The following is a 17,258-nucleotide window of genomic DNA, read 5'->3' as shown; positions in this document are numbered from 1 at the left end:
AATCTGCACGCCACAACTAGAGAGAAACCCGCGTGCTGCAAGGAAGCCATAATGGAAGATCCTGTATGCTGCAACTAAGACCCAATGCAGCCAAAAAAAATAAGGAAAATAAATAAATAAAAAATATAAAAAAAAACTATTTAAAGCAGTATATTCATTTAATAAGTAGTCTTCCTCTGTGTTTATGCTTTCAAATTTTATGATGAACAGAAGAAACTGAATAAGCAGTTCTCTACGATTTCTCTATCTTAGAGAACTGATGAAAGCCAGAAACTACATGAGTATAAATGTTTAAGTAAAGCCTTTACTCTCAGATACGAAAGGGATGTATCCTCTTCCTGTTTTCTTCCATTGTATATTTTCTCAGTATTATGCATGGACAGAGAGCAGAAAAACACACTTGCTGAACTGAATTATTTGATAGAATAGTAAATTATATTATTGTGACTAACAAAGTACTAACACTATTTTCATATTAGTCCCTTAACTCCAAAAGAGTTTCAAAATTACTATATGCAAATCTGATTGTGAAACTTCAATGACCATGTAGATACAAGTGAAAGTTGAGGACTGAAGGCACACACTGTACACAAATACTTAGGTGTCAAGATACAGTGGCTAAAGCCTCAAGGAGTGGCAAATAGGATAGGTAAGACTTTAGCAGAGTACCGAAAAAAGACCAGGCCTTTAATCACAGACATGGAGATAAACAGTTGGTGCTCTAGGCATATGAAGATCCTGATAGTGAAAAAAGCAAAAACAGATAATCTTACACCACCCCTTGACTCAAACTCCATCTATTCTATAGCAATACTACTTGTAGCTGCCAGGCTACACTGTGCTATGCTTCCATGTCTTTCTGTATGCTTTGCATTCTAGCTAGAACATTTTGCTCCCCTACCATTCTTCTGAAGAACTCCTACTCATCCTTGAAAACCCTATTCAAGCATCACCTCTTTTGCAAGTCTTTCTGACCTTCCCTGGAAGAGTAATTCTCTCTTGTACACTGCTTCTGTATTTAAACCCATTTCTATGGTTGCTTGTATCATGCTGTATTCTCTTCTAGAAAATGAGAAATCTGAGACAGGGTTACTTGTATGCTCAGAGCACAGTATCTAGCATCAAACAGGCACTCAATAAGCATTCTTTGAACTGAGCTAGATTGAAATATATGAGAAACCTTGTAAAGAAAGAAGTAAAAGGGCTTGATGACTGACTGGTTTGGAATAAGAAAAAGATATCAAGGATAACTCTAGAGTAACATTCCCAGACTGTACGACTCCTAGAGCATATAAATCATAGACCCATCTGAGAGGATTTTATTTCTGCAGGAAATGAAGGAACAAAATCAATCCTTGGCTCTACTTCAATTCAGATGTAAATGCATGAACACCTAAACCCTAGAATGGGATTACATCTCTTTTCAGCTATGACTGTTCAAATTTAAGCTTTCTCCTGGGGTTTATGTTTCTTGGGGTTAAAACAGAACTCTTTTACTTGATAATTAATTAGGGAAATGACAGAGCACTTCTAAAATCACTGAATCAATATAATAAAGATATACCTCTTACTCCTTCCATTCCCACTTTTAGGTTCCTACCTCACTTCTTCTAGAAGGATTTCTTTTTCTTTTTTTTTTTTTTGCGGTATGCGGGCCTCTCACTGTGTGGCCTCTCCCGTTACGGAGCACAGGCTCTGGATGCGCAGGCTCAGTGGCCATGGCTCACGAGCCTAGCCGCTCCGCAGCATGTGGGATCTTCCCGGACTGGGGCACAAACCTGTGACCCCTGCATTGGCAGGCGGACTCTCAACCACTGCACCACCAGGGAAGCCCATAGGATTTCTACAAGCCCCGGGCCAGCTAAATAATGGCATAATTTGAAGGGCACAGAGGTCATATATCTGACTTATCCTCCCATGCCCATATTTACTTTATTTTTTTTATTATTTTTTTTTTAGTTGCGGCATGTGGGATCTTTAGTTGTAGCATGCAAACTCTTAGTTGAGGCATGCGGGATCTTTAGTTGTAGCATGCAGACTCTTAGTTGAGGCATGTGGGATCTAGTCTCCTGACCAGGGATCGAACCGGGGCCCCCTACATTGGGAGTGCAGAGTCTTAGCCACTGGACCACCAAGGAAGTCCCCATATTTGCTTTATTTTCTGAACATTTTAATTGGAGTATAATTGCTTTACAATGGTGTGTTAGTTTCTGCTTTATAACAAAGTGAATCAGTTATACACATACATATATCCCCATATCTCTTCCCTCTTGCATCTCCCTCCCTTCCGCCGTCCTTATCCCACCCTTCTAGCTGGTCACAAAGCACCGAGCTGATCTCCCTATGCTATGCTACGGCTTCCCACTAGCTATCTATTTTACATTTGGTAGTGTATATATGTCCCTATATACATTACCACTCTCTCACTTTGTCCCAGCTTACCCGTCCCCCTCCCCCTGTCCTCAAGTCCATTCTCTAGTAGGTCTGCCTCTTTATTCCCATCTTGCCCCTAGATTCTTCATTACCATTTTTCTTTTTAAGATTCCATATATATGTGTGAGCATATGGTATTTGTTTTTCTCTTTCTGACTTACTTCACTCTGTATAGACAGACTCTAGGTCCATCCACCTCACTACAAATAACTCAATTTTGTTTTTTATGGCTGAGTAATATTCCATTGTATATATGTGCCACATCTTCTTTATCCATTCATGTCGATGGACACTTGGGTTGCTTCCATGTCCTGGCTATTGTAAATGGAGCTGCAATGAACACTGTGGTACATGACTCTTTTTGAATTATGGTTTTCTCAGGGTATATGCCCAGAAGTGGGATTGCTGGGTCATATGGTACTTCTATTTGTAGTTTTTTAAGGAACCTCCATACTGTTCTCCATAGTGGCTGTATCAATTTACATTCCCACCAACAGGGCAAAAGGGTTCCCTTTTCTCCACACCCTCTCCAGCAATTACTGTTTTGATGATGGCCATTCTGACCAGTGTGAGGTGATATCGCATTGTAGTTTTGATTTGCATTTCTCTAATGATTAATGTGTTAAGAATTCTTTCATGTGTTTGTTGGCAATCTGTATATCTTCTCTGGAGAAATGTCTATTTAGGTCTTCTGCCCATTTTTGGATTGGGCTGTTTGTTTTTTGATATTGAGCTGCATGAGCTGCTTGTAAATTTTGGAGATTAATCCTTTGTCAGTTGCTTCATTTGCAAATATCTTCTCCCATTTTGAGGGTTGTCTTTTCTTCTTGTTTATGGTTTCCTTTGCTGTGCAAAAGCTTTTAAGTTTCATTAGGTCCCATTTGTTTATTTTTGGCTTTATTTCCATTTCTCTAGGAGCTGGGTCAAAGAGGATCTTGCTGTAATTTATGTCACAGAATGTTCTGCCTATGTTTTCCTCTAAGAGTTTGACAGTGTCTGGCCTTACATTTAGGTCTTTAATCCATTTAGAGTTTATTTTTGTGTATGGTGTTAGGGAGTGTTCTAATTTCATTCTTTTACATGTAGCTGTCCAGTTTTCCCAGCACCACTACTGAAGAGGCTGTCTTTTCTCCATAGTATATTCTTGCCTCCTTTATCAAAGATAAGGTGACCATATGTGCGTGGGTTTATCTCTGGACTTTCTATCCTGTTTCATTGATCTATATCTCTGTTTCTGTGCCAGTACCATACTGTCTTGATTACTGTAGCTTATAGTCTGAAGTCCAGGAGCCTGATTCCTCCAGCTTTGTTTTTCTTTCTCAAGTTTGCTTTGGCTATTCGGGGTCTTTTGTGTTTCCATACAAATTGTGAAATTCTTTGTTCTAGTTCTGTGAAAAATGCCAGTGGTAGTTTGATAGGGATTGCATTGAATCTGTAGATTGCTTTGGGTAGTAGAGTCATTTTCACAATGTTGACTCTTCCAACCCAAGAACATGGTATATCTCTCCACCTATTTGTATCATCTTTAATTTCTTTCATCAGTGTCTTATAGTTTTCTGCATAAAGGTCTTTTGTCTCCTTAGGTAGGTTTATTCCTAGATATTTTATTCTTTTTGTTGCAATGGTAAATGGGAGTGTTTTCTTAATTTCACTTTCAGATTTTTCATCATTAGTGTATAGGAATGCAAGAGATTTCTGTGCATTAATTTTGTATCCTGCTACTTTACCAAATTCATTGATTAGCTCTAGTAGTTTTCTGAGAGCATGTTTAGGATTCTCCATGTATAGTATCATGTCATCTGCAAACAGTGACAGCTTTACTGCTTTTCTGATTTGGATACCTTTTATTTCTTTTTCTTCTCTGATTGCTATGGTTAAAACTTCCAAAACTATGTTGAATGACAGTGGTAAGAGTGGACAACCTTGTCTTCTTCCTGATCTTAGTGGAAATGGTTTCAGTTTTTCACCATTGAGGACAATGTTGGCTGCAGGTCTGTCATATATGGCCTTTATTATGTTGAGGTAACTTCCCTCTGTGTCTACTTTCTGGAGGGTTTTTATCATAAATCGGTGTTAAATTTTGTTGAAAGCTTTCTCTGCATCTGTTGAGATGATCATATGGTTTTTCTCCTTCAATTTGTTAATATGGAGTATCACATTGATTGATTTGCGTATATTGAAGATTCCTTGCATTCCTGGGATAAACCCCACTTGATTATAGTGTATGATCCTTTCAGTGTGCTCAGTGTGCTGCTGGATTCTGTTTGTTAGTATTTTGTTGAGGATTTTTGCATCTATGTTCATCAGTGATATTGGCATGTAGTTTTCTTTCTCTGTGACATCTCTGTCTGGTTTTGGTATCAGGGTGATGGTGGCCTCGTAGAATGAGTTTGGGAGTGTTCCTCCCTCTGTATATTTTGGAAGAGTTTGAGAAGGATAGATATTAGCTCTTCTCTAAATGTTTGATAGAATTTGCCTGTGAAGCCATCTGGCCCTTGGCTTTTGTTTTTTGAAAGATTTTTAATCACAGTTTCAATTTCAGTGCTTGTGATTGGTTTGTTCATATTTTCTATTTCTTCATGGTTCAGTCACGGAAAATTGTGCATTTTAAGAATTTGTCCATTTCTTCCAGGTTGTCCATTTTATTGGCATATAGTTGCTTGTAGTGATCTCTCATGATCCTCTGTATTTCTGCAGTGTCAGTTTTTCTCCTTTTTCATTTCTAATTCTATCGATTTGAGTCCTCTCCCTTTTTTTCTTGATGAGTCTGGCTAATGGTTTCTCAATTTTGTTTACCTCCTCAAAGAACCAGCTTTTAGTTTTATTGATCTTTGTTATCGTTTCCTTTTGTTCTTTTTCATTTATTTCTGCTCTGATCTTTATGATTTCTTTCCTTCTGCTAACTTTGGGGGTTTTTTGTTCTTCTTTCTCTAATTGCTTTAGGTGTAAGGTTAGGTTGTTTATTTGAGACGTTTCTTGTTTCTTAAGGTAGGACTGTATTGCTATAAACTTCCCTCTTAGAACTGCTGTTGCTGCATCCCATAGGTTTTGGGTTGTCATGTTTTCATTGTCATTTGTTTCTAGGTAGTTTTTGATTTCCTCTTTGATTTCTTCAGTGATCTTTTGGTTTCCCGTATTTACTTTAAATTTCAACAGAGTTTTGGTTAAGAATTTATGGTGCCTTAACACTCCCAGCACCCCCAAAATCTCAACCCTGGAAAAGTCTTATTTTATATTAAACCATATCAGTCATTCATTCCTCAGTATGAATGAATGAATGGGCTTATTAGCTTCTTTCCAGAGAGTAATTTTTAATAGTAGGGAAACGGTCAGGAAGGCATTGCCTCCTTAGGGAAGTAGGAAGGGTTGCACCATGCAAGAAAAGAAAGGCACAGATAAGTTATTTAGGAGGTGTGAAAGACGACGAATTGAAATCAAACACGATAGTATAATAGAATGAGACAGAATATAGTGATGAAGAGGGCAGATTTTAGAGTCAAGCTGCCTGGATTAAGATCTCGGCTTTGCCGTCTCACTAGCCATGTGACATTCAGCAATACTTCACTTTCCTATGAGCTAATTTTCTCATCCATCAAACAGGGGTAATACAAGTACCTAACTCATAAGGCTGCTGGAAAGATTAAATGTGTTAATATATGGGAAACACTTAGAATAACATCTTGCACACAGTTAGGGCTTATATATGGTACCTATTTTTATTATTACTTCATCATTTTGCCAAGAACCTTATTCTCCACCACAAAGACTGGGTGAGTTTTTCTGCTTCATAGTAAACCAAAACTCCTGCAGAATCCTGCATCTTCTCACTTACATGACTTCTCTTTACCTGAACCCTCTTCACCTCAGTGCAAAAACCTTTTGCTGGACAATCCCTTCCTAGTGGTCCTAACATATCTGAACATTTCTCTGCTAATGTTTCTTCCTTCTGCTGCAGCACAGAATTCCACTAAAAATTCCTTTTGGAAATATGCATTAGATTCAAAACCACACTTACCTGAGGACTGCAATGCACCCAATCACCTTAACCTACTCCATCTAATTCCAAGAGTTTTAACAGATTCCCTTGTCTCACTCACTGTTTGTTCTAGGCAAAGAATCCTATCTCCCTTTTGCCCCATTTCTAAGCATTTATTTAAATGTTCCTCATGCTTTTTCTTTCCTTCATATCTTGTTTGTACTTGCAAATTATAATTACAATATGTCCACTCTAGGAAGCATTACTTCTTTAATAAACCTACGATCTCAAATAATTCTACTGTACTCAACAAACTCTTTGTTCCAACCATCCTTCTGTAGAGTTTGGTGTCCCATACTTTAAGATGCACTGACAAACTGGAACACTTTAAAAGGAAAGTGATCAAATGGTGAGGGGCCTTGAAACTATATACATATATATATATACACTCAGATTACTTTCTATTATAGGTTATCATATGATATTGAATATAGTTCCCTGTGCTATATAGTAAATCCTTGTTGCATATCTACTTTATGTATAGTAATTTATATCTGTTAACCTCATACTCCTAATTTATCCCTCCCCTCCTCCCTTTCCCCTTTGGTAACCGTAAGTTTGTCTTCTGTGTCTGTGAATCTGGGCTTGAAACTGTATTTAAAAGGGAACGGAAATGAGAAGATTAGGGATAAGTTTTGATTTTGGATAAATACAATAAAAGAGCTTGCTGATAATTATAATCACCTGAAAATGAAACAGACTGGCTTTGCAGGTAATATTCAAGAAAGACCAGGCCAGTGACAGGGGTGGGGGGTAGGGATTGGGGGTTGGGGTGTCATGTATTCAAAAGAGGTTGAATAAGAGCAGTTGTTTGCAACCTTCTCCTCCCGCCCCATTCTTCAAGAGAAGCTAATTCATGTGAATACCATTGTTAAGTAGGGAAAATAAACACAAAGTCTCATTTTGAGTCCAGAATAAGCCCCAGTTTACCCACACAGGAAAGGATAAATTTCTTGTGGATAAACTTCTCATCCATCTTTGGAGACACTGCCTGGCACATAATAGATGCTTAATAAGTATTTAATGAGTGAATGAATGCTTAATCAATCAGGGCTCTGGACTGCCTAGGTTTAGCTGCATAATACTGTATTACGACTACAGAGTTTACACTGTTCCAAACATAGAGTTCTTATCCTCGAGGAGCTTATAATCCTTATGGATGGAATATGAGGAAAAGCTTTTACTCTAGAATCAACTCCCTTAATACTTAACATTTCTTGGAGGGCTCAACCAAGAAATAGACACCAAGCAGAGGACTGACTTTACATTATAGAACTATGACTTAAAGAATTTATATATTATGAGTGGTTCTTTATCTAATTGTAGAGCATGGGCTCCTGCACAAGAAGGTCTTTAAAAAGTAATATTTATTTATACTTATTTACTGAACCACTATTATATGTGTTATACTTATTTACTGAACCACTATTATATGTGTTGTACTTTGTTAGGATATATGGGGGTTATGAGATAAGACAAGCAGTTGCCCTTAAAGCATATGTAAAAATATCTATGAATATCAACCAAAATAAGGAATATAAACTACATGAGGACAGGAATTTTGGTCTTTTTTATAAAATTTTTTTGTATTTCCAGAGCCTAAACGAATACTTAGCACATAGTAAGCACTCAGTAAATATTTGCTTTGTAAAGCAACCATACTCTGATAAAAACTAATTTAAAAAATAGAGTAAAAAAAATTATTTGCTGAATGAATTATTGAAAGAGAGAGTGGTGCTCTCCCAACATTCTATTTGTTTCCCCATATTCCCTTATTCTCTTGAAATTAGGTGGGGTTATGGGACTAGTTCTGGATGGGCTGCGGTTAGAAATATCATGTGTCATTTCAAACCCAACATCAAAAAACTTGTGCAATCCTCCAGCTCTCTACTCTTGCCACAGGGAGCAAGGAAGCCACATGCTCCAGATGCGAACAGCTAGGAGATGGTGAAGAAGTCATTATTCTGGGTCCCTAAATTAGAGCTGCTAGTTAGAGCAGAATGTCCCTTTCCCCACCAACCAGTGATAGATAAGTGGCATATACACTGGAAAAAAAATTTTAAGTCACTGAAATTTCAGGATGATCTGCACCACAGTCTATCCTGATTAATACAAATAGTAAGTGCTACGAAGTTAATACAGAGAATATACAATGGGAAATTTTCAGTTGGCCTGATCAAGAAAGGTTTCATAATGATGATGACAATTTAGCTAAGCCTTGAAGATGTAGTATTCCCAAGGTTAGTTAGCTACAAGATGGAAGTCATCCCTTATAAATCTTTCTTTTTAACTCTATTGACATAGTTTACCTAAGTGATAAAGATAACATGCTGAGCTGGCACTGCTTGTCATGTTTTGGTTTTCTTTTACTTCTCCATATAAACCTTAAAATATCAAACAATCCAAAAAAATCTTAGGAAAGAAAGGCATTGATTTAGATTTGTACAAGCAGGGAAATAGTACCACCTGTCCTAATGGGAATAGGTAACATTTCTCTCTGACTGTGTGACAGCACAAATCTCTTGTTTGAAGCTTACATATAACCGTCAACACAGGAGAATATCGTCAAGTGCACTTCTGAAAATCTGCCCATAAATTCAATTTCTCTATATCAAATTTTGTTCTCCAACTGACTTATAATCTCAGAATTAGATATAATGTGTAATTACATATAATGTATAAAATTACAATGAAGAATACAGGAAAACTTTTAAATTTCATACTCTGAATAAGAGTAAATTTTCTTGTACAGAATGATAATAACACTAAATTCCAAGAAGTAATAAAAATAAAGCAGAAAACAAGCTCAGCTTTCCTCTGCCTGAGTCAGTAGTATTCAGGCAGTATTGGGCTTTGGGAAGGCCCAAAGCAACTTTTTCCATTTGTGCTAAGAGACAGAAGACACCACAGAAGTCATCTATTCAGCCCCAACTCAATACAAGAATCCTTCTACAACTTTTATAACAATTACAGTCTGCCTCAATATTCATATAGAGAATGTAAGATCAGACAGCTTATTCACTCACCATAACACATCTAGCTTGTTATCCAGCTGTTGAAAAAATTTATTCTTTCTTGGCTTTTATATTTCTTATATTTTAAATTTATTTTCGTCTGCTTTAAGTTTCATTTCTACCATTGACTAGTAGTGTCACTTTAGGCAAACTGTCTCACCAATCTGAGTCTTAAACTTATTTTTCATCTACAAAATATAGAATTGATGAGACTATGCATCTCTAACATCCTACCTAACTAACATTTTGTGATTTTAAAATCTTTTCTACAAAACTCTATATTCTGCCTTTGGACCTCTGAATAATTGCATCTTATGGCCTCCTTTCAGAGGGCAGAAGGAATGGAATCTTTGTTATGTTGTGAGGTCTTTCCAGTTTTCCTGTGTCCCTTTGTCCTTCTGTAGCAGTAGAATTTCAGCCTTATAAAAATTCAGACGAGTTTTTCCAACCTTTTTCATTTGTTTACGTATTCCCTATGTAAAGTATGTTTGTATGCAAAATTTTCAAAAAGTTATGTGAGTACTGAAAGTAAGTTTCCTCATCCCTTGGAAAATCTGTGTTTAACTCTGAGTAGAAGGGCAGGCAACTGAGCTTGCTACAAATGCCTCCTAGCCTTTTAGAAGCTTTTCTCCCTGCTAATTAGCTGTGAATGTTTTGTTTATTTGGTTTCTGTCCCAGCAAGCAGAAGCAAAGGGGCTAGAAATGAAGGACCCTGACTGTAGAGAGGGTGACCTCCAGGCTTGTCCACAGCTGTAGTTTCCATGGAAGAAGCTTCTTGGGAGGGAGGATGCCTCCATTTATAAATAGTTGTATAAAGTACAGTATTCTGTTTACTCTCTTAGGCAATCTTTATTTTAATTTTTTTAAGGTAAAAGTCATAGCACTACAGAAAAGATTATTTTCTCAGCCACTGCTCCTCAGCAACCTATAAATCCTGATAGGGTGGAGATATACATGCTGGAAATTTCCTACAATAATTTCAAGTCTAACTGTGTTCATACTAGATCAGCTTGGTAGTGAGAAAAGATGGGACTTAACAATGAGAAAAATTAACAACCTTAGGCAATGCATACCTAAAGGAGTTATACAGTTTATAAATTACATTACTGAGAAATGTAACATAGCAGGTAGAGAGAAATTTAAATGGTGAGTTCCCAGAAAATCAAACAAACTATCGAGCAAATAAATTCTGAATACTGAAGACCTTTTTCATCTCAGAAAATGTAGAGAACTATGAACTACGATTCAGGATGGTAATCACTTGGGATATTTGGTACTTACTGATTTTGTATGAGAAATCGGTGGTGTTAACGACCTAAATTATCATGGGCCTAAATAAATGAAGCTCCAACACAAACAGGCAGTGACAAAAAAAAAACCTAAGTTATAAGAGTTAAAATGAAAATATGCACATAGCATTGGTTATATTTCATCAGTTGTTTGCTACCCTCATGGCTATGAATATATTTCAGAACATATATGGTCAATTAAAAAATATCCAAGAAGGGCATTTTGGAGGTTAGAAAAATTTCTTGGGGTTATAGGCTGAATATAGTCAACACGGAAGACTGGATTAGTCAGATTCCAAGAGACTGTGTACTCCCTTCAAACTATCGTGAAAAAAGAAACACTGGTAAGATATGAAAGTGTCACTAGGGCTATACTTTTAATGTTAAAATTAAATTCTAGCCTCAAAGCACACTATGCCTCTCCTGATACAGGCCTCCTGATACAGGCCAAGTTCCTTGTTATATTCTAATTCACATTCCAAGTCTTCGGTTGATCATTCCACCTACCGTTTTCGCTGTCTAAACACATTCTTCTCAAGTTTCCCAAGCTTCTCTGCACACGGTCATGCATTTTATTCCTCTCTAAAGTTCTCTCATCTCTTTATGGACACATCAATTTACAAACACTCTCCACATTCTTCTTCTATGGTTTCTCATTTGACTTTTTTCTTCTCTGCCTATGTGGGTACATGAATGATATAGGGATATACATTTTGCTAAATAGAGTAATATCCATACATCTTTCCCTTCAATATTTTCCAATCTAGGAAATGTTTGTTATTAACTTAACATCGAATATTTTACACATATCAAGTATAATTGTTTTCAGTTACTGGCCTCATTCTTCTAATCTACCAAATTTTATAATTCTTTCAATATACTTTTCAGAACAAAGGAAAGGAACAAAACCCAGTGCTGGAGGTAATAAAGACCTTCTCAAAAAGCAAGGGGAGCTATCCAAGAAATACTTCTACCTCTGCCCTGCTTGATCACAGAACCACTTTGAGTATTTTCTGCCCACTATGTACTTTAACTTTCCCATTCCTAAAAATGTACACATATCTTTGACAGACATGTGTGATGGAAACACTCTGCTGTCTCAATGTCCTTTCATAGATTTGTGAGATTTATCTATTAGAGTATAAATTCCTAAATGGCTATATTCAGAGTCTGGAGACCTGGGATATATAGTCTTAGATGATAACAATGGGCTATGTGGAATTTTCTTTTTTCTTTTTTTAAAAGCAGTTGTACAATGTTTTCCTCAGGTTTCTTCCAGTCCTAACACGCATGATTATATGGGAGTTACTGTATCTATCAAATTATTTTTGTACACAAACTAGTACACAGAGTGGGTACTTCACTGTCAAGTGTCTATTCAACTTTCAAGACTCAATTCAAGTGGTTATCCTAAATAGAGACAATCTTACTTCTCTGAACATCTACAGAAGTCATTGTTTATACTATATATATGAAGCTTACATACCATACTGTGTCCCAATTATTTTAATTCATGTGATATAACCTCTACCTGACTGTAAGGTCCAAGAAAGCATATTCATCTCTATAGTGATATTGTGCTTAATAAATTTTTATTGAACCTGCTAAACTGTTTTCCTAAAAATATAACCAGAAGTTTTATACATCAAATAACTATGATATAACTATTCTCATCTGTAATTTTTTTGGGAGAGGGATAGAAAAGAATTTAGGTAAAATAAGTAGGCAACAAGGAATTTTCTTAGGGATCTTAGATACTAAGTAATAAACAGTGAACTCAGAAGCATCAGCTGAACCAGAACTGCCACTTTTTCAAATCTTACTAGATAACCAACCATATATGCATGTGAAGTGTAATAAAGGAATGGGTATTTAGAGGAAGAGTGGGAGGAAAACAGTTGAAGATGAAGAGCTGTTGATATGACAAGGACAAAATTTGGGTACCAGTTCTGCTAGTGTGAGGCCATTTGCTGGAAGTCTCTGAATCTCCCACTTTTAGCTTGGATACTCCATCTTATCCAACAGCTGCCTGCTTACACAGAATATCTACAGCTCAGTTTTAATGAATTTTCCATGAAATTCAAGGGATTCACACACGGAAGTAAAACTCCCTTAACTAATACCTATTTAACTAACTGTATGCTTATATGAGCTGGTTATATTAGCTCTTAAACCTATTTGTGTCAGTGATACATGTTATTGTAATTATACGATTCAATTAAATATTATATTAAAAAGATGAAAACTGAGTAGAAAATGACAGTTGTTTCTATGAAAACCAAGTGGATGCTTTGGAAAGCTCAATGAAAGAGTTGCTAAAAATGCTGTTAACTAGGTGTAAATAAGTCGATGATGAAAGACTGAGCAACGGATATCATACAAATCTCTAAGGCTTACACAACTACATTGCTTCACAAGAGTATAGTTTAACTCTTCTTTAGAGAAATCAACTGGAAATTCGTCCTTAAAGAAACCAAGATGATAGGTATGGTTTACGCAAGAAAAAGGACTCCTACTTAAAAATAAAACAATGGCCCTGTATCACAAGAGTGGTGAAGAAAATGGTGAAGGTCATGTGTATCATTTTTTTAATATTGAGGGCTCTAGTAGGGCTCTTCTATCACCACTGTGCCAGTTACTAATATAGACTACTTCGGGTAAAAAGGGCTTCCTCTAAATTTCATAAATACCTTACTTAAGAAGATCTCATAGAAGTGTCACATGAAAATTTCAGTGTTGTAGATAAGGAATATGTATTCACATTACACGATTTTATGAATGATAAATTATCACAAAGGTCAAAGCAGACAAAAAGAAGCAGACAATCTAATCTTAATAGCAACTATTCAGTATTGCTTTGCTGATGCTTATGAAAGTATAAGCTATATGCTTATCAATCTAAAATACTTTCACTATTACAATTTGTATCAGAGTCTACTATATTATTGTGTTAGTGAACACGAGAGAAACTTTAAACTTCAAACTGATTCAACAGTTTAAGAAAGTTTCTGAAGAGGCTAAAATGTTTTAATAAAATTTCTTATTTTTGTAAGCTTTCTACAAATTTGTGATAAGGCAAAACAATAACTTGTAAATCGAAGCCATCTTAATATATTGATTCTGTTTTTGCAAATTACTCCACGCTAATCAAGAAATATGTTAATTTTACCAAGTAAACTTTGTTTCAAATGACTTAGATTAAAATTACAAAGAAGTGTTTCAGACTGACATTTTATGTGATATTTTATTTATACTGTCTCATGACTATACTTTTAAATTCATCTACATTCTGGTTTGCCTACTGCACAGATTCTAAAGCCGGCAAAAAATAATCATTCTTTAAAAAATATAAGAAATCATGTCCTAAAATATTTTTCTGTCACATCTTCTCATAAATATACCAGTATGATAAATATACCTTCCCCTCTCTTATTAACTCTTACATACGTAGCATATGAGGACTGTGGATTTTTATTCAAATAAACAACATAAAACTTCAAATAAACAACTTAAAAACAAAAGCTTTTAAATTACCAAAATTCAATTGTCTCTATTAACTATAAATAAAATATATGATTCTGTAAGCAATAACTACTAAGATAAACAATTTTGACAAAAGAACTGGTAAATAATTTCTCAAAGGCTAGAAAGAAACACACTAGTAATTTTTAGTTCATTTTCCCTTCAAATATAAAATTTTCATTATTAGAGGAAAAAGAGGAATAAAGTACAGAAGTTGGAGTCATTCACTTCCTTAAACAATTAGGAAAAACAGCTGTTTCAAGAAAAAAGGTGAGTAGAATTAAACAAATTATCTGTCTCTCTTGCTCTTTGTATTTTCTGAAATGAGACATTTCCTCCAAAATTACAACTTCAAAGAATCTCAAAATTTGTACACCAGAACAATTATATTTCAAATATTCTGTTTATGTGTTTGAAATTTTCTAACCAGATGCAACAATTAAAATTAGCAAAGAAATAATAGAATATGTGTTGGTATGCTAAATATAAAAAAATAAGAAATTGCCATATAAATATGATATGTACATTCCATTGTTTGAGGAAGACTGACTAGCAACAGAAACTTTGATTACCAGTTTAAGACAAAATATCTTGACTCCTCTTAAAGTTGCAAATAAAATGGAAAGCTATATATATTTTTGCTTAATTGTACCAATGCTTATGTAAAGTGTTTTTTTTTCACACTATGTACTTATATGCTATTAAAATATGGTGACAAACTATTTGAGCTTTGTTCTTTTTTACTGGATGTACCTTAAATGATTAAATTTTTATTGCTTTTATATCTGTCCTAAAGATAGTACTGCTGCAGCCATGTAGCACAGGGAGATCAGCTCGGTGCTTTGTGACCACCTAGAGGGGTGGGATAGGGAGGGTGGGAGGGAGACACAAGAGGGAGGAGATATGAGGATATGTGTATATGTATAGCTGATTCACTCTGTTACAAAGCAGAAACTAACACACCATTGGAAAGCAATTATACTCCAATGAAGATGTTAAAAAAAATGAAGTCGGGCTTCCTTGGTGGTGCAGCGGTTGAGAGTCCGCCTGCAGGGGACATGGGCTCATGCTCCGGTCCGGGAAGATCCCACATGCCGTGGAGCAGCTGGGCCCGTGAGCCATGGCCGCTGAGCCTGCGCATCTGGAGCCTATGCTCCGCAACAGGAGAGGCCACAACAGTGAGAGGCCCGTGTACCGAAAAAAAAAAAAAAAAAAGAAGTAAAAATTATAAAACTGAAAACCATAAAAAAATAATAATTTATCAGAAAGATGTGACACATATATACAATGGAATATTACTCGGCCATAAAGAGAAATGAAATTGAGTTATTTGTAGTGAGGTGAATGGATCTAGAGTCTCTCACACAGAGTGAAGTAAGTCAGAAAGAGAAAAACAAATACCATATGCTAACACATATATATGGAATCTAAAAAAAAAAAAGGTTCTGATGAACCTAGGGGCAGGACAGGAATAAACATGCAGAAGTACAGAATGGACCTGAGGACACAGGGAGGCGGAAGGGTAAGCTGGGACGAAGTGAGAGAGTAGCATTGACATATATACACTACCAAATGTAAAATAGATAACTAGTAGGAAGCAGCTGCATCCCACAGGGAGATCAGCTCGATGCTTTGTGACCACCTAGAGGGCTGCGATAGGGAGGGTGAGAGATGCAAGAGGGAGGGGATATGGGGATATATGTATATATATAGCTGATTCACTTTGTTATACAGCAGAAACTAACACAACATTGTAAAGCAATTATACTCCAATAAAGGTGTTAAAAAAAAAGATAGTATTGCTTTTTCCTTTTTTTTTAGTGTCTTGGAATTCTAAGGTGTTATAAAAGCAGTGTAAGAGGTAGTTATAGGGAAAAAAAAAAGAGATAGTTATAGGAATAGATACCTAAATAAATTTTAGAACTATTCTAAATTACGTTTATACTATTCATTCAATCAGCATTAGGAAGCATCTACTGTATATTCAGCATTCACATAGCAGACATAAATTATTTCATGAATAATTAAAGTGAAAGCATCTAATATTATAAGAAAGAGGTACATTTTACCTGGATTAGATGAGGCAATGCTTTTAGTGTAAGGCAAAACCAAATTCCCAGCTTGCAGGGGAGCAAATCATGCCACTGTGGTTTCACCAGTAATCTACAGGGAAAACAAAAAGCAAAAATAAAGAAGCAAAATATAGAAAGAAAGTGGACAGACAAAAATACTTTTATAATAATCATGAATTCTGTTTTGAATGGCTATTTCAACAAAGGAAGTTTTTCAATGAAGTATTTATGACAGTTATCACTTAACCTGAAGTATTCTATCATAAAATATATTAGTACAACAAATGCAATTATGTATGATAAATAAGAGAATCTAGGCTAAGATTTTGGGGAGGGGGACTTGTAATCAAGTTATAAAGATAAAGAAACAAAAGCCCTGTTTCTAACCTGGACTTTTCATCAGTTTGGCAAAATGAATTCTTAGACCTTATGATTACTTCAGCGGTAAAAGACTAAACATCATCAGAGTGTCCCCAAGTGCTGACAAGCAGATATGAAGACTGTAGCATAAACAAACCAATACATAAAAATTAATGTCATTTGCAGTTCACTGAAGCATTACTCACTGATGTCATCAGAACAGAAGACAGGCAGAATAGTCTCTGATCTCCATCTCACATTGATCCAGTTCCTGCCCTGCTGTGTGAACTATTTAAACCCTTTATTTCTTCCTATGAATCAATAGAAGAAATGGTAGTATCTCTTTGAGTGTGCTGCATATCACTGTCTCTCTACATACTGTCACTCCTGAGCTAAACACTACAGTGATAGACTCTTCTAGTAATACTTTGTTTCTAAAGTTCAGTATAAAATTTTCAAATAACAAGAATTCAAGGGTTTAATTATGTAAATATATATGAACACTTTACAAAGGAAAAAACCTGTAGAACTT

The 17,258-nt window shown here is 35.7% G+C and overlaps 1 protein-coding gene across 1 annotated transcript in view; it reads right to left on the bottom strand.

Annotated features, from left to right (window-relative positions):
• The window catches only part of DNAJC1 (DnaJ heat shock protein family (Hsp40) member C1), a 196,636-nt gene that overhangs the window by 99,456 nt on the left and 79,922 nt on the right, over window positions 1–17,258 (bottom strand). The window contains exon 6 of the mRNA XM_007454169.1: window positions 16,364–16,457. Within this exon, the coding sequence (XP_007454231.1) occupies window positions 16,364–16,457 (94 nt within the window). The remainder of the gene's footprint in view (window positions 1–16,363; window positions 16,458–17,258) is intronic.

This window comes from Lipotes vexillifer, unplaced genomic scaffold (assembly GCF_000442215.2).
Source record: "Lipotes vexillifer unplaced genomic scaffold, Lipotes_vexillifer_v1.1 scaffold316, whole genome shotgun sequence".
Lineage (NCBI taxonomy): Eukaryota > Metazoa > Chordata > Mammalia > Artiodactyla > Lipotidae > Lipotes > Lipotes vexillifer.
The sequence above is the reverse complement of the archived record's forward strand: the minus strand, read 5'-3'. Positions and strand labels throughout refer to the sequence as shown.